General features: G+C 37.4%; 1 protein-coding gene across 2 annotated transcripts in view; it reads left to right on the forward strand.

Moving 5' to 3' along the window:
* Positions 1-21,347, forward strand: part of POU2F1 (POU class 2 homeobox 1) — a 79,493-nt gene that overhangs the window by 15,901 nt on the left and 42,245 nt on the right. The window contains exons 2-6 of one of the 2 annotated variants that reach the window (XM_008586311.1): positions 8,087-8,187; positions 13,185-13,238; positions 14,938-15,057; positions 16,954-17,142; positions 18,463-18,589. In XM_008586311.1, the coding sequence (XP_008584533.1) occupies positions 8,087-8,187; positions 13,185-13,238; positions 14,938-15,057; positions 16,954-17,142; positions 18,463-18,589 (591 nt within the window). The remainder of the gene's footprint in view (positions 1-8,086; positions 8,188-13,184; positions 13,239-14,937; positions 15,058-16,953; positions 17,143-18,462; positions 18,590-21,347) is intronic. The other variant, XM_008586312.1, reaches the window with a different exon arrangement.

Raw genomic sequence — 21,347 nt, forward strand, 5'->3', positions numbered from 1 at the left:
CCGCCGCGCTCCCAAGTGGCGCACTCTCCAGTGCGCCACCAGGCCGGCCCCAAAGGCCCAAAATTCTGATACCTCATCATCTAGCTCAATTATTTCAGTGGACGTATTTCTGTATATTTTTGTTTTTCTTATTTGTATAGCAAGGCAGTTGGTTAGTTCTTTTTATAGGCCCCTTTTAGTTTTGCCTTTTCCAAAACGTCATATAAATGAAATCATACAGTTGTAGCCTTTGAGTCTGGCTTCTTTCACTTAGCATAATATGCTTGAAAGTCATCTGTGTCATGTATACTTTAGCTCAATTTTATTTCTTCTCTTCCTTCCCACAAAATGTTGGAGAAATACCAAATGTGTTTTTGTAGTAAATAGGAGGTATAGATTATCACTTTGGGATTAGAGAGGTGGGAAAAATGAAAGAAAGTGACATTTTAGTTGGGTGGTACAAGGTTTTTAAATGCCTGGAACCTTGCACAGCTGAGTAGTATAAACTGTTCATAAAGAGAGGAAACCTTTGCCTGTTTGATCATATTCTGCTGTCTATGAAGAGAGAAACAGAATTTCTGGGAGATGAGGACTCTCCAGTTGAGCTCCCTATAAATCCAGCTTTCTCTCAGTGGGGCCTTCCTTGTACCTGGTGCTGACCTAGGATTCAACTCTAGTTTATTTTCTTTCACATTCTTCAGTGCATATTCCTCATTCTTTTCTATTTGTTTTGCCGTTTTTGTTTTCTGAAAATAACTACCTTTTGATTACTGAGAAAATTGTAGCTGATATGAGCCCTATCACCTCCCTCCTCAACACTTTGGCCACAGAATAGGATGTTACCATTCCTCAGAAGGCCACTGTAGGTCCGCCCTCATTGTATGCCATTTTCTACCACACAGGAACCACCATCCTGAGTTTAGTGTTAATGGTCACATTGCTTTTCTTTAAACATTTTTTTTCATCTATGTATTTATTCTCAAATAATAAATTACTTAGATTTGCCTGTTTTCATTATATGAATTGAGTCATACTGTGTATATTCTATGACTGGTTTCTTTTGCTCAACATCATGTTTTTCACAGTCATCCATGTTAGTGTATGTACTGGATATAATATACCATTATGAGAATACATCACCATTTTCTTGTTCATTCTATTATTGATGGACATTTGGGTCATTTCTAGGCTTTCGCTATTCTAAACAATACTGTAAATAATTTTGTACTTATCTCTTGATGCATTTATGTAATGAAGTCTCCAGAGTATTTTCTTAATAGTGTAATTGCTGACCTTGTTTTAATGTTACTCAGTCCTGCCAGCCAGTTATCTAGAGCATTTGTATTGTTTTAATACTATTAGCAACAGAGAATTTTACAGTCTTGCCAAAACTTGATATTAACCAACTTTGTGATTTTAGCCAATTTATTGGGTGTAAAGTGGTATCTCATTGGGTTTTAATTTGTGTTTCCCTAGTTTCCAAAAACATCTTTTCTTGTGTCTATGTGTTTCTTCTTTTGTGAAATTCCTATTCATTTCTTTTGCCCAGTTTTTAATATTGGTTTGACTTCTATTGATTTGTACGAGTTCTTTGTATATTGTGAATACTAATCCTTTGCTTTTTGTATGAATGGAAAATATTTTCTCCTTTTTTGTAGTCCTTTGATGAACAGAGCTTTTAATTTTAAAGTAGTTAAATTTTTGTCTTTTTATTTTTGGGGTCTGGGTAAAGGAATCCTTCCTTTTTCCAAAGTTATAATGATATCCTTATGTTGTCTTCTAAAAATTTTATAGTTCTACATTTAACATTTAGGCCTTTTATCCTTCTGTAATTTTCTTTTTCTTTTTGGTATGGTGTGATGTGTTGTAATTTCTTTCTTTCTTTCTTTCTTTTTTTTTCTTTAATGGATACCCAATTACTCATTTATTGAAAAATTCTATCCTTTTCTCACTGATCTGTCATGTTTCATTCTTTCCTCACCTCTGTCTTTTCTTTCAAATGTCCATAGTTATGTGTAGCACTGTTTCTGTACTCTCTGCTCTGGTCTATTTGTTTATCCCTGCACTAATAGCACACCACCTTAATTATTACTGTTGGCTTGATAATGCAAATCACTCCACTTTTTAAAGAACATCTTGAACCTTTGCCCTTTTGTTTACATTTTAGAATCAGCTTGTTAAGTACTACCCATCTGCTGAGAAAAAGAGAAAGAAAATAACGTGAGATTTGTATATGAAATTGCTTTGAATCCATAGATTAGTTTGGGGATAACTGACATATTTTCAGTGTTGAGTCTTCCAATAACTGAGCATTTATTTGTCTTCTTTACTGTTTTTAAATAAAGTTTTCTAATTTTCTGCTTGTAGAACTTGCTATATTTTGTTGGATCTATTTCCAAGACTTTATGTCTTTTAAGTGTTAAAATATTTAAACATATTTGGGTTTCCGGTCAAGATGGTGGAATATATGGTCCCCAGCATCACTCTCAACCACAGATCAACCAATTTACATCTATAAAAAAGCAACAACAGCCAAGCTGGAGCCACTAGAGCTCAGGGGAAGAGGAGGAGAGACCTACAGAGTGCATGAAGGTGGGAGAAGCCATGGTGAGAAAAAGAAAAAAACACTCTGTCTGTTTTGAGCCCCAGCTGCATCCAGGCTGGAGCTGCTGAGCTTATGAAGCAGGAGCCAGCAAAAGCCACAGCTGTGCCCTTTGGATGAAGTTGCTTGGAGGCAGCAGGGGAGAAGAGGGCCATGGTGGCCCCCAGGCCAGCAAGACCACTAATAGGATTCCCGTGGACCCACATAGGAGTGAGGAGCCACTCAGAGGCCGATGAGTCATTGCAAGGAACCAGCGGCACGGCCCGCCCCCTGGAAAGCATTTGGGGCATGGGCAGTGGAGGAGACGGGCCCACCAGGGGAACACTGGGGCACAGGAAGGACAGCTGATCTGCACGCCAGTCAGCAAAGGAGCCTGGTCAGGAATATAGAATTGCATGGGGTGCAGTTTGATGAAAAGACTCAGGCCCATACCAGAGTTTCTACACAATCCAGGTGCACTGGATCTCTCAAGAGCTGGAAGTACCTATAAAGTCAACCATTAAAATCTGAGCTGCACAAAAAGCCTTCCCTAAGGAATCAGCAGCAAAGCAGCAATTTAGCTCAACCACACAGCTCATGTACTGGTCCCCACAGGAAGTTCCCCCATTTTAGAAGTAAGCAAAGGACAACAAATTAATTCCAGCGCAGAGTTTAAATGGTGGGAACAGCAAATAATTCAACACAGAAATGAAAGAAAAAACAAAGTACCTGCAACTAGAGACAAAGTTTCATATTAACTAGTAAAAGTCTCATTTCACCAAAGAACACCTATAACACCTAGAAGGACTGGAAGTCCCCTGGGATACCAAGCCAGAAAGGGGAGAGGGCCAGGGGCCTCAGCAATGCTCCCCAACACCTGCAACCAGTCCTGAGGGTGTGGTACAAGGGCCTCGGCCACACCCACCCGACACATGCAGCCAGCCCAGTGGCGACCACTGAGCCACCACAGGAAGTGTCCGGGGCTCTCCCAGCAGGGGTGGTGGGGGACCTCAGGCCTCAGCCATGCCCCCCCCCCACACACACAGCCAGCCCAGTGGTAACCACCAAGCTGCTGCAGGAAGTGCCCCAGGCCTCCTGAGCCAGGGTGGTGGGGGACTTCAGGTCTCGGCCACACACCCCCGACACCCGCAGCCAGCCCAGTGGTGACCACCAAGCCACCATAGGAAGTGCCCCAGGCTCTCCTGAACTAGGGCGGTAGGGGGCTGAGGCCCTCTGCCATGCCCCGCCTGACACCCGCAGCCAGCCCAGCAGTGGCCACCAAGCTGCCACAGGAAGCATCCCAGGCCTCCTTAACTGGGGCGGTTTTGGGCCAAAGGCCTCAGCCATGCACCCCTGACACTCACAGCCAGCCCAGTGGTGACCACTGAGCTGCTGCAGGAAGCAACCGGAGCTCAGGCAGTGGGGGGCCTCAGGCCTTGGCCATGCCCTTCCAGACACGTGCAACCAGACCAGCGATGACCACCAAGCCACAGCAAGAAGGGCCCCGGGTGCCCAAGCTGGGACGGTGGAGGGTGAGGGCTTTTGCCACACCCCCTGACATCTGTACCCAGCCCAGCAATGACCAAGCCACCACTGGAAGCCGCCTGGTCTCCCCTGTGGTAATGAGGGAGGTGCCACAGGCCTCAATCCTGCCCCTCCTCCTTCCTCCTTCTTCCATCCCATTTCCTTCCCCTTTCCCCTCTCCCCCGCCCTCCCAACTGCTCTCCAACAACATCCTAGAATGTAAAAAATAATATTAATAAAATTATATTTTCTTTAAAAATATATATATATATGTTTAAACATTTTTTTTTATTTGGTATATACAAAGGCAATTTTTAAGTAGATTTTTTGTGCCGCAGCCTTATTAAACTCTCTTATTGTAATAATAGATTGTTAGCTTTCTTAGGATATTCTACATACATAATCAAATCATGAGCAGAATGTTAGTTCTGTTTCTTTTTTCCAACTCATGTGTTTTCTTTTCTTGCCTTGTTTTGCTGGATAGGCCTTCCAGTATAATAGAAGTAGTGGTAGCTGGCACCCTTATTGTGTTCTTAATCTTAAAGAGAGTGCTTTTAATATTTCACCATTAACAATGATATTTATTTATTTATTTATTTATTTAATTCTTCCTCTTTATCAAGTTAAGGACGTTCCTAGTCCTCTGCCTAGAATTTTTTATCATATGTGGACACTGAATTTTATCTAAGGGTTTTCCTGCATCCTTTGAGGTGACTATGACTTACTTCCTCCTTTAATGAATTTGGTGAATCCTATTAAGTTTTTCTTTTTTATCCCCAAACCAACTTTGTATTTCTGGAATAAATCTGCCTTAGTCATAATATTTTATCTTACTAGATTAAGTTTGCTATTATTATTTAGGATTTTTCCATATATGTTTATGAACGAAACTGGCTTGTGTTTTTTGTTTTTTGTTTTTTTCTTTTTCACACGTATTTTGTCAGGTTATGGTATCAAGGTTATGCTGGCCTCATAAAATGAGTTAGGAAGTGTTTCCTGTTTTGTTTTGTTGTTGTTGTTATACTCTATATATCTTATGTTAATCTTCTTACATGATTCATCTTCTCTCCCAACATGTTAATTCCCCTGGTTATTTCAGTGCTTCTGTTTTCCAAGGCACACAAAACCAGATGTTACTTGATTTTGGCTAACAGCATCCCTGTTTCCTTGTACCCATCTCATTCTCAAGTCCAATTAGGGTAGGCATGTGTATCTGTTCCCCTCTGCTTTCCTTTTAGCTCAATTTAGGTCTTCATGTTTTACAAGAATAATTTCTATGTAATACCTACTTTCTTCTACTCCTCACCTCCCAACGGAGCCTCAATTTATTGAAAGAAATTACCTGCCTTTGTGTCTTAAATCCCTGTATTTATTTGAGTTGTTGTCTAATTGTGCTCTGTTTACCTAACTACCTTTGAACACTGTTTGGCATTCTTTTATAAGGTGGTCAGTTAGGTGCTGCCACAAGAGGAGACACAGGAGAGGCTCGGGAAAACAAAGTTTATTATACTCACAGGTTCTAGAGACAGGCATGGCGCACCACGCAGGGCCACATGGAAGAGACACCAGGGTGGTCAGGAGGCAGAAGACAGGAGGGAGGGGAAGATTTGAGCTACTGCCTTCATTGGGGTTTCCATGGGAAGGGCAAGGCAGGGCAGGATGCACAGTTTAAGATTGGCTAGTTTGAATAATTTCAGAAGACTTTGGGCTATAGTTGCATAGTACCTGGCCCTGGGATGATTAAGGCAGAGGAATATTGCCACCAGAGCCTGATAGAGGAGGTGTGGTTCTGGACTGGCTAGTTTGCATATCAAAGACATGTTCCTGGCTGGACTCTTTGCTATACCTAAGAATTGACTTGGCCTGGGAGGGGCAGTCCCTCCCCAGACAGGAACATTTTTAAGATGTCAAAACAACATAATATATAAAAAATATTTACAAGCACTATACGTTCATTCCATCCCCCACAAGACGCAGAGCCAGGGCACTTAAATAGTAGACCATTGTACCACGGTACCAGAAATCATCAATCTTTTGTTATATAGTGCTTTGTGACTTACAAGGAGCTTGTTATTGTTTTTATGGGAACTTGAAAGTGGAACCAGTATGCAGAATTTTCATGGACTCCATGAGAGTGAAATATTTGGTTCTAGAAGACAACTTGTTGTTGGTGGATTAATTTCTAAGTGCTTATCTGTTTTTCAAAATCTCATCCTCTTTTAGCCTTGTTCATTTATTTAATATATATAAAGCATATTTCTCTGATGGAGCATAATCTTTTCTTTCCTCTAGTTTTATTGAGGTATGATTGGCAGATAATCTAATGGTGCACAGTCTTAAAATCTTCACATAGGTAGTGACTTTACCTACACAGAGATAGAGACAGCAACTAATGACAAAATGCACAGCTTTAGTGAAATGTCTCTGTGTGGCTTATGGAAGTGATACTAATTTGTTAAAATTTTGTTTTATCCTAGTTTCCAGTTACTTAACACAAGCATGTATTCTTTTAATTTCATTAACTGTATATGTCTAGGTAGTTCTGTGGGTTTACTGTTAGTAGGAGACTAAGGAAAAACTTAAATGATCTCTATGAGTTTTTAAGGAAGTGATAAATATACACAGCATGTATTCTTTTAATTTCATTAACTGTATATGTCTAGGTAGTTCTGTAGGTTTACTGTTAGTGGGAGACTAAGGAAAAACTTAAATGATCTCTATGAGTTTTTAAGGAAGTGATAAATATACACACATTTATAATTATCTCAAAGTAACCTTAAGCAGTCCTTCTGGGTCATGTGATATACTTAATTATTCTTATGTCAGTGATACATTTGCCAGAAATTAGGATATATTATGGCAGAAGTTAGCACTCTTTTAGAAATACTGCTTTAAGGTTCTAACTTGTACTCTCCTAACTGTTCTGCTCTGTGTGTATGTGTATATATACAGGTGTGAGAACAGGAATATGGGATGTTCAAGTGGTAGAAAATGGAAGTTTATGTAGGACCATATCCACGTGTCTAGACATTTCTTGCAAGTTCCTGTGATGTTATCTTTTATTCAGTACAATGTATTCTGTTTTTTTCTAAATAATAACTGGATGTAGTAATTTGAAAACAATGTATTATATCCCTTAGAAAATATTTCTGGGGCTGGCTGGTTAGCTCACTTGCTTAGAGCATAATGTTGATAACACCAAAGTCAAGGGTTCAGATCCCCTCACCAGCTAGCCATCAGAAGGAAAAGGGGGGTCGGGGATATTTCTGGATATAAGGGTAGCATGTATTTTCATAAATTAGTCCTATTTCAACATCAAATCACAGCATAAATTGTTAAAAAGCACTAGCATAACATTTCAAAAATATGAATGTAACAGCCCTTGCTAATGAGATATAGTATATGTAGCAATTTATACTTGGGGATTATAGAAATTAGTACAACTATTTTGTTTCCCTATGTTTATTATGGAAAGGGTTGCTTTTGCCATCAGATTGTCGCTGATTAAAGTGTTTAAGCTAATAGTAAGTCCTTCTTGCTCTTGGCAAAGTCACCAGTGAATTTCTTCTGTCCAAGACAAGTATCAGGTAGGATGAGGACAGAAGAGAGCCTGCTACCTCTTTGGGACTCCCTTATTTACAACAGCGATAATGATCTCTTCCTTAAAGCCATCATAAGTTTCATGTCTGTTCCAACTCCAGTTGCTCTGATCACTGCATCACATCTGAGTTCTCTAACACTATCTTATGATTGTAATTCATTATTTATATATTTGTTTCTGTCTCTTAAGCTTTATCTGTTTTCATGTACTTGTCCTGCAGTCCTACCTTTAGAAGAGAAACCATTTTACTACATTTCCTTTCTTTTGAATCCCTTCTCCTCCTTGGAAGTCCTTAGAAAAGGGCTTATGTAAAATAGATGTCTGATGAATGTTGGTAACTGAAGTCTAGTACTTTATTTCATTCGATTTTATTTCTTTTAATTATTTTGCTTGCTTTCTAGGCACGCAAACCAATGGTCTGGACTTTCAGAAGCAGCCTGTGCCTGTCGGAGGAGCAATCTCAACAGCCCAGGCCCAGGCTTTCCTTGGACATCTCCATCAGGTATAATGTTTGTTCAACCATAAGTGAGAGTAAAAGATGGTGGCATAGGATGCTAGCTAGGGCCTGGGGAAGTTATTTCAGAATACACTTTTTAAATTATTTAAAGCCTTGTGCTAATCACGTTTAGTTGTATCATTCTAAATAGTTAAGTATGAAATTCTGTTGTCTTAGTCTGTTTTGTGCTGCTATCACAGAATACCTGAGACTGGGTTATTTGTAAAGAAAAGAGGTTATTTGGCTCACAATTTGGGTGGCTGGAAATCTAAGATTGGACAGCTGCATCTGGCAAGGGCCTCAGGCTGCTTTAACTCATGGCAGAAAATGGAAGGGGAGTGGGCGTATGCAAAGAGATCACATGTTGAGAGAAGAAGCAAGTGAGAGAAACCAAGGCACCCAGACTCTTATTAACAACTTGTTCTCTTGGGAACTGATTCATTCCCCTGAGAACAAGAACTCACTCAGAATGGCCCAGGGAGGGCATTAATCTATTCATGCAGGATCTGCCCTGTTGCCCAAACATTTGTTGCTATGCTGCACTTCCCAACACCACCACACTGGGAGATCAGATCTCAATATGAGTTTTGGTGGAGACAAACCACATTCAAACCATAGCACCTATGGTTTAGTTGACTGTATAGCTGTTGACTCCACAGCTCTGTGAAAAAAAGAATTCCTTATTATGAATGGAATGCTCATAAAAACTGGGTTTTTATGAGCATGAATCTGTGGTGGCTAACTGAAAGTAGTAAATTGCCAGAGTCATCCAAATGATGTAGCTGTCGTTACCTGAGAGCTGCTGTGCAAGGTTTGGAACTCAAAGCTCATGTTCCTCTTTAAAACAGTTTCACACCATTTTGATTTGGGCAACCACTCAGAGTCTTTTGCTTGGCTATGAACCCCCTAGTTTCAGGTTCAAAAATATCTGCTTCAACTTTATCACCCTTGTATCACATGGTTTTTTTCTTGAGTCTAAAACAAGCCATGGAATTCTTTTTATCCAGGTTTTAGCTATAATGTAGCGGGAGAGGGAATACAAAAACAAATATTGGGTACCTAAGAGTTTTGGGATATGGGAACTGGTTGAAAATGGGAAGCAGTGAAAACAGTTGGGAGATGGATTATCAGAGTGTCTCAACCTCTTGATTTATGTTCATAATTATTTATTAGAACACTACTTTGTACATCTTGGTGGTCTCTACCTCAATTAAAACCTAGAACTAATTTAACACTCAAAATGTGTTTGATATTAATGTTAGTAGTAGTGGTGCTAGCAATGGTGCCTAATGGTAGTGGTGGTGGCTATTCAATGAAAAGCCCGTATGGACATAAAACCTCCCGGGTTGCATATTAATGTGTTACGTTACTGTGGACTGAATACATATCATACTACTATTCTAGTCTTTTCATCAAAACATGTCATCAGACTACCTAAACTATAAAAGGAGTTCCTCTACTTGAAAACAGGTGAAATTCTAGAAAGCTATTTTAAAGCTCATTTATTTGTCCACAAACTCAAAGGGATACCACATAGGCATCAGTTAGCATCTTTTGTAAGAGTGAGGCCTAATTGACACACTTTTGCTCAGACACATAGCTTTGTTTATGTCTTTGGAATAGAAAAGCTTCTATATACAACTTCTAGAACAAACATTAAGATGAATTAGTATCTAAAATGAATTTAAGTATATTTTAATTATATTCTAGAAAAGCAAAAACATGTTGATGTCGATTTTCTCCAAAGAACATATTCAAGTCTCCAACAAGTTTTCTGGTTTCTAAAGAGGAATAGAATTTTTGGTATGGTTTAGTCAATTATGTGACACATAGTAAGAATCTTTATCTGGCTTAAATATGTGATGTTTCAAATGGTCCTACTAAGGTCCATATTCCAAAAGGATTGTTAACTTTTCCCACACCAGCTCCAAGGCCTCCAGATATAGCCACTGATTACTAAAATCATAGACCCACCAATACCACCCATACTAAAGGACTGCAGACCAAAGAATTTTATTCAAAACCTTGGCACTATTGAACCCTCCGTCAAGATACATAATTGTTCACCATCTGATTAGACACATAATTAACATACAGAATGACATTTATCTTCTGTTTCCAGCCCCTTATTGACTAGGTTAGCACTCTGGGCCTTTTCTTGTCATAATCATAAATATACATATACATATAGAAAACAGGTTGTTTTAGGTCTGTCACACCATTAACTTTCATGAAGAAATCATTAAGTTTCATGAAGAGGGGAACTCTTTCTTGTTTACCTGTATCCCCAGCATTTACCAAGGAGCCCAAAATATAATAGGTATTCAGTAATTATTTGTTGAATAAATGAGTAGATGAGCAAATGGTAAAATGTATGGGAATACGGGAATACAGAGGAAGAAATGATTAGTTCAGCCTGTACAATCTGAGACATTTATCATACAAAGTGGTTTTTGAGCTGAATCTTGAAGGAAGTTAGTTGGAAGCTAGCTAAAGGGAGTGGTAAAGGGATGCCTTCATTTTTTCATTTTTAACTTTCTATTTTGAAACTTTTAATTCTACAAAAGATTTACAGCAATAGAACAGTGTTCATCTGAAAACCCCTCATGTGAAATTACCAGTTGTCACTGTTTTACCATATTTGCTTTATCTCTGTGTGAGTGTGTGTGTGTGTGTGTGTGTGTGTGTGTGTGTGTGTGTGTGTGTACACATACAAAATATTGATTTTTTGGCTAAACCACTTGAGTATATTGTACACATTATGACCACTTCAAATTCCAGCAATTAATATTGATACAATATTATTTTCTAGTGTATTGTTCATATTTAATATTTTCTGCCTATGATCCAATCCACACCTTGCTTTAGTTGTCATGTCTGTTTAGTCTTCCTTAATCCAGAACAATTTCTGATCCTATCATAATATTTCGTGATGTTGACATTTTTGAAGAGTATTGGCCAGCTTTTATAGATTGCCCCTCAATCTGGGTTTGTTTGGTTGTTCCTCATGATTGGATTCAAGTTATATTTTTTTGAAAGGAAATACAACAGAAGTGATGTTGAGTACCTCTTAGTGTATATCAGAAGGTATATGATATTGCCCTGTCTCATTATTCTGATATTGTTTGTTCATTTGATTAAGGTAGTGTTTATCAGATTTGTCTACTGTAAAGGTAGCTTTTTTCCTCCTGGTAATTAATAATAAGTGAAGCAATACTTTAAGACTGTATAAATATCCTGTTCCTCCACAAACTTTAACTCAGGAACATCATGATTTAAATAAATTACATAGAAATCTTATCTCCTTTAAATCTTTGTACCTGAATCTCTTTCCTCTGGCTCTTTGACAGACTACTTCTCAGCCATTAGGTCTTAAACATATCTATTCAGATAGGCCTTTCCTGATTACACTCTATCTAAAATGTGTTCTCCAGAAATCTGAGTTTTGTTTTTTGTATTTGTTTTTGTTTTTGAGGGTTCTTATCTACCAACAGAACTATCAGCTTCAAATAAAGGACATCGCAGCCAGTTAAGTTGAGCCCCTAACTGTCTACTGAGCTTCATACCAACATTTACATTTAACTTCAGGACATCTTGATGCTATGTGATATATCTAAAATGGAACTCATTAATGACACTACCATTTTCTAGTCTCCCAATTTGAACCCTGGAATAATTCATGACTCTTTTCTTCATCTATATCCACTTAGTTGTCAGGATTCTCATATAGTATCTTGCAGTGCCTTTCATGTCTACTACTGTTTTATTCTCACTGTGACCATCCTAGTTTAGGCTTCCATTTATTCTAGCCTAGTTTATATGTTCTTTCTCCCTTCTCAGTCTTTCTTTATTTCAGGACATTGACATTTTTGAAGAATAAAAACCAGTTATTTTCTGTTCCTCAGTTTGGGTTTGTCTGATGTTTCATCATGATTAAATTCAGGTTATACATTCTTGGTAGGAATACAGCATAAGGAGTGCTGGATTCTTCTCAGTGCATCATAGCAGAAGGCGCATGTCTCACTGCTGGTGACTCTGTGTTCACTTGATCACTTGTCTGATCAAGTTACTGTTTTACCCTTGGTAACTAATAAGTATCTGTGCAGAAATAGTTGAGAATATGTAAATATCCTGATACTCCTCAAATTTCACCAATTAGTTGGAGCATCCATTGATGACTCTTGCTTGAATCAGTTATCTTAGTTGCCAAATGGTGGTTTTCTAATTCCACGTGTATACTTATTTTAATATAACCATGATGTGAACTTTCTGAATGTATGAAATGTGAGCATTAAACACAACAGACTTTCATGTGTGGCTTATAGGACAGATTATTTTATTTTTACTTTTTTTTTTTGGCTGCTGGCTGGTTGGTATGGGGATCTGAACCATTGACCATGGTGTTATCAGCACCGTGCTCTCCAAAGTGAGCTAACCGGCCAGCCCAGATTCTTTATTTTAGCTAGTTGTTTTAAATTATGACTGTAAATGTTCTAAGGACTTGACTGTGTAGGTATGTATATCTGAAGGTACTTCAAAAAGTTCATGGAAAGATTTACATTATGTTTTGATTCTATTTTTCCATGAACTTCTTGAAGTGCCTTCATATAAGGTTTCTATTCTGGTGTATACATGGACATTTTGAAATAATGTAGAAGAAGAATTAAGTTTTTAGAATCTAAGCATCCTAGGCATACAAACAGAATGTTATATGAGGAACATCCAATACAAGTGTGGCATGCCTAATGATGCTCATTTAGTGTGGGAAAACATCTTCAGAAAAGATTAACAGCATTTTTCATCGAGGGACGTGGATTTGTGTAGATGGACTGTGAGCTTGTCCATAAAGTTTTAACCCTATAAGATAAACCTCTTTGTATTTTCAATTCTAGCTCAATGACATACACTTAGTAGAGACTCTTGAAATATTTGTTGATGACAACCTCCAGTGATGAATATCAACAGTATTAGACTAGAACTTCCCCTGATTACTTTACTTATAGGTCCAGCTCGCTGGAACAAGTTTACAGGCTGCTGCTCAGTCTTTAAATGTACAGGTAAGCTGGCACATGGGATTATGGGTCACTTTTTCTATTTATTTTTCCACATTTTTCTAATTTTCTGTGATGAGCACATAATTTACTGAATCTCATAATGATCCAAATAATGATAATTATTGCCATTAATGAAAATCAGTTTTCTGATCTGCTACTGTGTGTGAATCAAGGTGGGCAGGAAAAGTTTACTTTCAAAGTTTAATATGTAAATTCAGTAAAAATGTTTCTAAGTTATGTAGCTATAACACATACATAAACACAAAGCCTAATGATCTCTTAAATACCCTTTCATTTCCAAAGGTCTTTTTATTTATCATTTGTCATGACTTAAGGAAACATTATAGTGCAGAAGAAAGAACATTGGACTGAAAGACACAGGGGTCTTAGATTTGGATTCCCATTCTGCCACTAACTAGCAGTGTGACTTTGACAAGTCAGTTAACCTCCTGGGGCTGTTTTTCTTATCTGTATTTAAGTGGGGGAATTTATAAGATTGCCAGGGTTCCTCTCTGCTCTAAAATGTTATGCTTGTAAGAATTGTAATTAAATCTGCTTGTAGATATTGGTGGGTAGACAAAATTTTAAAACAAAACTTAAATCTGACTACTTCGCTTCTATGAACCATATAGCAGAACATGCAAAGTTCAAGTATTTTGAATTTATTCCATAACATTTCAATCAACCTGAGGCTTCCTTTCATTATAGTGTTTAGGTAACAGTCGAGAGGGAAAAACAGTATTCTGTGAGATTGATTTCAGTGTTGCTAATGACTAAACACCATGGGTTGAGCACTCCATGAAACCCAGTGGAATATGGACCAAGTAACACATGGAAACAAGGAGAGAAAAGAAAAGGAGATAATGTGACCTTCCTTTCTGAGGGAGAGGAGGCAGAAAATTGCTTTGGTTGCCATGGTGAACTTTCATCCCTTAGAGAGATGTTGGCAAACAGGCTGTATCTCCAGTGCAGAATGTTTACAGTCCTGCACTGTAATTATCTCTCAATGACTGGCAGAATTAATCAGAGCTTTTATGTTAATTAGCCTTGCTGCAGTCCCCCAAACAGGTGGTGGGAAATATGCAAATCTATGCAGAATTTTAATACTCTGCATAACCAGTTTTAATTACCATAAAATTTCCTCTCTCTGCTTCTTTCAAGAGTGTGTTCTTTTTCTCTCTTGACTGGTATTTTCCCTCTAAACTTGTTTGTTATTTGGTGGAAGATGGTAGATTGACAGTTCTTTAAAATATTACATGAAAAGTTCTATGGGTCAAGTAATCATTCTCTAAGATGGGTTATGAAGAAATTTCAGACTGACCACCAGGTGTATGTCAAAATGTTGGTGTGGAGGGTCAAATATAGAGATGGACTGAAAATGTATTCTTCCCTTTACCTCCTTATTTTCAGAGTTGAGGATTTGGGGTTGTGAAAAGTTCTGTTGATTTGTGGAGGACCAACTTATTTTTTCTTTTTAAAAATTATAACTGCAACTTTGTTGGCATTAGAATAAAAAGTCTAAAAACTTAGTATGTAAAACTAGGAAGGTACAAGGACATATAAGAAAGAAAAAAAAGGGAAACCAGAAAACTCACGATTAATAATCTCCTGTTTTAAATGATTCTTAAAATGTAGAGTTGTAAGTACATTTCTTTTAATCAACTATTTGAAATCTTTTATTTCCTACCCCATTCCACCTCAGTCTAAATCTAATGAAGAATCGGGGGATTCACAGCAGCCAAGCCAGCCTTCCCAGCAGCCTTCAGTGCAGGCAGCCATTCCCCAAACCCAGCTTATGCTGGCTGGAGGACAGATAACTGGGGTAAGTTTTCACTGAGAGAGTTATTATAATCTTTCTCTGTGTCAGAACTGCCATTGGCCAATATCTGATTAGAACTTTTCACTGTAGGCCACTCTGGAAGAAGAATTATCTTTGTCATAAGCTTTTAGGATATCTTTTGTTACAATTGCAGATGCTCTAGATAAACTAAGGACTTTTTAAATCCACGTTTCAGGTGTTACTTCATTGTGGGATATAGTCATTGTATGGTTGAGACCATTACATTGATTAAATAACAGTTGTCAGTTTGTTATGACATCACTGCAGGGTAGAAGTTAAAGAATAAATTAGTACCTACAAAAGAGAAAAATTTTATTTTCTAAAATAAAAGATGTGGTCTCATACCCTTGCTCTGCAACTTAACCATATCAACCAATTACTTATCTCCCTGTACCTCAGTTTTTCCTCTGTTATATGGAGATGTTAATACCACATATCTCACAGTACTGTTGTAAAATTAGAGCTGATATATGTAAAGCTCATAAAACAGTGTTTGGCACACAGCATTCAATACAGGTCATTTATTTTTATTGGTAATAAATTGGCCTATGTGAATATAATAAATATCTAACTTTTCAGCTGTCTTTGATATAAGACTTCCTTCAAAACATCTTTCCAGTGTTAAAAATTTGTCTATTAAATTATCTTTTTGAGGAGGTTAGAGGAATGGTGAAGAAGAGTTATTATTCAGTGCATATCATATCGACCCCTAGAATTTTTCGTTTTCTTCAGTTCAATTGAAATGAAGAAACGCACTTAACTAGTGTGTTTTGGCAACGGAAGGCTCTTTTAAGAACTATTGCAAAATTGCTTATAAAATTTCAACAGTGAGATTAATATATATTATAGAAAAACTTTTAGTGTATATCTTATATATGCAAATCTTGAAGGATATTAAGGTTTTGAATGGTTTGATATTATTCTTATATTTCTAATACACAAATAGTGTTTGACTCTTTTAGAAGGGAGGTTGTGCCACTAAGTGACTATATATGCACTTCAGAATATGTAATATTCTTCTTGTTTGACCAGAACATGTCACCAAAAAAAGGGAGAGCACACTTCTTACATTGATTTAAGCGTGTTTGATAGGTCACATTATGAAAGCAAGTATAAATCTGCTCTAAATACATTTCCTATTTTACTGTTTGAGTTTTGTTTTTGGTGACTAGTGTCTACAATAGTAAGAGGCACCTGGGATTCCAGGTTCCTGTGGCTGAAGATTCTATTAAACCTGGGCATTGGGATTCATTTGCATATAAAGAGAGTCCTGTCACCACCTGTTTCATAGAGATAATGTGTTGAAAAGGGGATGTGAAGTTGCAGAGACTCAATGCTTTCAATAACAGAAGAGGTCTTATTAGGGAGGGGCCTGTTGGGAGACTAGGAAAAGGAGCAAATGGAACTCATAATATTCTTTAGTCATATCTTAGGACATAATGGAAATGATGGAATATGGCAGGGATTCATGCTAATGGGAAGCAGCTGGGCCTTATCAATTCTTTCGGTGGTCATATCCAGCATCCTTGTTCCTCATTGATCTAACTAATCACTTGCTGTTCTGTTGGGTATAAATTTCTTTTCATATCCTGTCGCATTCTTTTTTTTTTTCTTGCTTAGTAGTTAATTACTTTTTTTGCCTGAACCCTAGGGCCCTGGGCAAGCTTGAGTCCAGAGCAAGGACCATCATTTTAATTTAAATGTTCTGCTACCAATGGTAATTTGATCGCTGATGTATATTTTAGCCACATGCTAACTGTGTGAAGTTGGGTAGCTAGGGTCTAATGCCACTTGAGTTACCTATTCCAAAACTGTTGGCTTGCACTGGGGGCTCTTCTCCTTCAACTCTTTCCCATTATTTGTTTTAATTTTGTTTAGCTTACTTTGACGCCAGCCCAGCAACAGTTATTAATACAGCAGGCACAGGCACAGGCACAGCTGCTGGCTGCTGCAGTGCAGCAGCATTCTGCAAGCCAACAGCACAGTGCTGCTGGGGCCACGATCTCAGCCTCCGCCGCCACGCCCATGACGCAGATCCCCCTGTCTCAGCCCATACAGATTGCACAGGTGAGTGAGGACCTCTAATAGGGAGGGCAGCAAGTGAGGAATAAAATGGCAGATTTTATTTAATATTAAATTAACTTTCTGTTAGTGTGCACACTTAAAGACCTGAGGTCAGTGAGGTTAAGTGGTACCCTTCCTTACCACTGAATTAGAAATAATACATTTGTTTGTTTATTTGAGTTATTATAAAACATAGCTGATTATTTGAATAACTGACAGTTTATATTAAGTGACAATTCTCAAGTAATTAGCCGGCATATTTCTGAAGCAGGGGATTACTGTATTTATTTTAATTAGCTAATTACAGTAGGCATGAATTCTTTCATGTGCTGTGAACTGACTTGCCACCCATGTGTGAGAGAGATGGCAAGTCATCTTTACTAGAGTAATTAGCATTGTGCAGAACTGCATTAGAATGTTGTTTGGTTTTGATTTTCACATTTTAGGGCAAAGTATCTAAAAATAATAAAAATATATTTAAGAGGCATAGACAACAGTACCAAGAAGGAAAATAAATGAAATCCTTTATGTCAAGAAGAGGAAAAGGTATAAATAGTTATACTAGTGAAATATATGAAGAGTTATTATGAATCTAATGCTAGTCATTGTCTTTATTCCCCCAGAGAAGACTCAGAAGTGGACTGAAATTGTAGCAAGAGTTTGACTAGATGTAAAAAGAATTAACAAGGCAGCTGGTCGGTTATCTATGCTGGTTAGAGTGCAGTGCTATAACACCAAAGTCAAGGGTCCAGATCCTTGTACTGGCCAGCCACCAAAAAATAAAGAACTAACTATAAGGGTAAAGAATAGATGTCAGACTAATCTTTATTACTGTGATATACAATCTTTAACACTGATTTCTTGATTGTTAGATAAGCTGGTGTCAAATTTCATGAATCATTATAGGTCTTTTAATTTATCGATGGAAATTCAGACATAGTACTCTCAATTTTTACGTAATAGGAGAAAAGTCAATCATATATTTAAAAACTTTTTCTCACTTGATTTTTAAAACCCATATTGGTCTGTATATATTAAAAAGCTTAACGATAACTGTTTGAGGGAATTATAAATAACTATTGAAAATAAGGCTTAGCATATGTCATGACAATATATGTCATGCCTACAAAAATAGTTAAGTCCTTGAAGAGGCTCCAGACTCTTTGAAAAACACCCAGAGCACACCCTGCTTGGCATATTAAAGAACTCTAAATATTGGCAATTCTTTATCTGAATGTGACAGAGTCATCGTCTGGGAACCTTGTAATTAAGTGAGCTTTTATTTCAGAGTATCCAATTCATGTTTTAATTCTGATTTTTCAGGATCTTCAACAACTGCAACAGCTTCAACAGCAGAATCTCAACCTGCAACAGTTTGTGTTGGTACATCCAACCACCAACTTGCAACCAGCGCAGTTTATCATCTCACAGACGCCGCAGGGCCAGCAGGGTGAGCTCCTTCTTAGAGCTTATTATTGGTACATCAAGGTGGCCCTGAAACTGTCTATTAGAACAATGTTTTTATTAAATTTTATTTTATTTTATTTTTTTATTTTTTTAAAGATGACCGGTAAGGGGATCTTAACCCTTGATTTGGTGTTGTCAGCACCACGCTCAGCCAGTGAGCGAACCGGCCATCCCTATATGGGATCCGAACCCGGGGCCTTGGTGTTATCAGCACCACACTCTCCCGAGTGAGCCACCGGGCCGGCCCAAAATTTTATTTGATTTTAAACTATCAGTATTCTTATTAAGAAAAATATTTTTTGTTATGCATACCACATTATTGATTGTCTCCCTTCACTGCCATTCATCTGTTCAGTCACTAAAGCAGAACCAAGAGTTTGGCCAAAAATCTAAATGAAATCATTCAACATGCTGAACATAAATTGGGTAAATTGTTTCTAGTGTTTTGATAGTTTTTTATGGGAATGTATTCAAAGAAGGTGGACTGAGCATTGAAAGTATATGCTTCCACAATCATTTTTTTTTTTTTTTAAGTTTGAGAAGGAGAGGGTGTTATATTAAAAACTGCAGGAATTTTATGATATAAAAAAAATCTGTGAAGCCTTTGAATGGTAAATATTGTATAATTTCTGTATCAAACAGTAATAAAATTCAGTCATGTTTGTAAGTTTGGTTAATGTAAGGAGTGTAGAGAGTATCAGGGTTTCAAGGCTACAACCCAAGGAACATTAAGTGCATCTCTACCGATTCTTCATTATTTCTGTTTTTGGGGGTTTTGTTTTTTCTTGTTGTTTTTGCCTTTTTTCTTCTTGATCATTCATTCCAAAATCTTTTGTTGTGTAAATACCTATTCTAGCATATGTTCATGATTAAAAGATGAATAAGTCAGTTTTACTTTCAAAGAGCTCATAATCTAGTGGCAGGGAAACAGACCTATTATAAGTGTGTTAGACTTGATATGTGCAGAATGCTGTGGGAGCCAAGCAGAGAGACCCCTTGTACCTTTGTAGTCTGAGAACCCTTCACAGTGAATCTTGGGAGAGAGTGTATTCATAGGCTTACAAAGAAGAGAATGTCAGTCTTAGAAAATGAACAGCATTTGTAAAGCTCAGAGATATGGAAGAAAAATCAATAAGCTGTGTTTGAGAACTTAAGTAATACCTTAAAACTAGAGCATAAGTTTCATATGAGGGTAATAGTGAAATTTGACACCAGAAAGATTAGCAGAGATCAGATCATTAAAGAACCTTACATGAAATTTCCAGGAATTTGACCTTAAATCCTACAGTTTAGTGGTTCCCAAGGTTCAGTTTATTTAAGAGTCACTTGAGGAATTAGAAAAGTATGTTCTTGAGCCCCACCTCCAAAATTTTAACCGCACTTTGGGGATTCTAATGTGAATGGCCCAATACCTTCCAATAAGGAAGTCTTCTATAGATTATCTGAAACCACAGAATGTTTAAGCAGAAGAATGACATTTCCAAGTTTGTATTTAAGAAAACTCATGCTAAAACTTGGTAAAACACAGTGGATAAGAATAGAGAGAGTAATACTGTTTAGGAGAATATTGTAGCAGTCCTGTTGAGGTTTGATGAGGGCTGAAATATGTTTGTGGGGATAGAAAAGAGAAGATGTTTTGGTGAATAAGTAGGTGGACTGACAAGATCTGGGGGCCAGTTTTATTTGATTAATGATGGGGAAGAGACTTTAGGTAATTTAGGTTTTTAGGAAACTGTGAGGGCTGATGGGGTCATATAGAGAAAATGTGTATGTAGTATTACAAGAGACTTGGTAAAACCAGCCTTTTAGGAATAGGAGGAATACGTGGAGTCAGAAGAAGGTACTGCGATTTCAGAGGTCAAAAACTAGTGGAATGTTGTAATTACAATGGAAGAGAACTCTACGAGGGAAGGAGGAGAGATTTAAAGTGTCTGTATCAGATTTGGTAATTGTTAAAGCCTTTAGATTGAATGAGAGTTAAATTATTTTTGGCAAAGCCAAGAGCATTGTATTTCTTTTTTCAAATTTAGAATCACATTTTATTTAAAAGAGTGAGGGTCAAATTATGATAATAGGAATAAAGAATTACTATTCATTCAGATTTTTTGGTATTTGCAAAGGTGTTTGTATGTTCTTAACCTCCCCTCCCCGACAATCTCATATAAGATTGGGAAAATAGCACAGAGAATAGCATACTGATTGGCTTTAGAGCCAGTGATCTTGGACAAGTCACCTAACCTTTCTAAGTTTCACATATTTTCCTTCCCATCTTTTTCTTTACTTGTAAGGGTGACTTACATAAAATGTTTTACTAACATAAAGAAGGTCATTAAAATGCAGTAGTTAAGAGCATAGACTCTAAAGCCAAACTGCCTCTCCTTGAATCTTGGCTCTGCCACTTATTATCTGGGTGTCCATAGGAAAGTTAGGCTAACTTTTCTGTACCTCAGTTTCCTCGTGTAATATGAGGATAGTTTTAGTATGTACCTCAAAGAGTTACAAGGATTCGGTGAGTAAATACATATAAAGCACCTTTATAAAAGGTGCCTTATATACAAAACCTCTTTAAATCTTTGCTGCTGTTATCATTATGACATCATGATATCAGTATCATCATCATTAAGGATTCGGTGAGTAAATACATATAAAGCACCTTTATAAAAGGTGCCTTATATACAATAACCTCTTTAAATCTTTGCTGCTGTTATCATTATGACATCATGATATCAGTATCATCATCA

Source organism: Galeopterus variegatus, unplaced genomic scaffold (genome assembly GCF_000696425.1).
Source record: "Galeopterus variegatus unplaced genomic scaffold, G_variegatus-3.0.2 Scaffold3931, whole genome shotgun sequence".
Classification (NCBI taxonomy): Eukaryota; Metazoa; Chordata; class Mammalia; order Dermoptera; family Cynocephalidae; genus Galeopterus; species Galeopterus variegatus.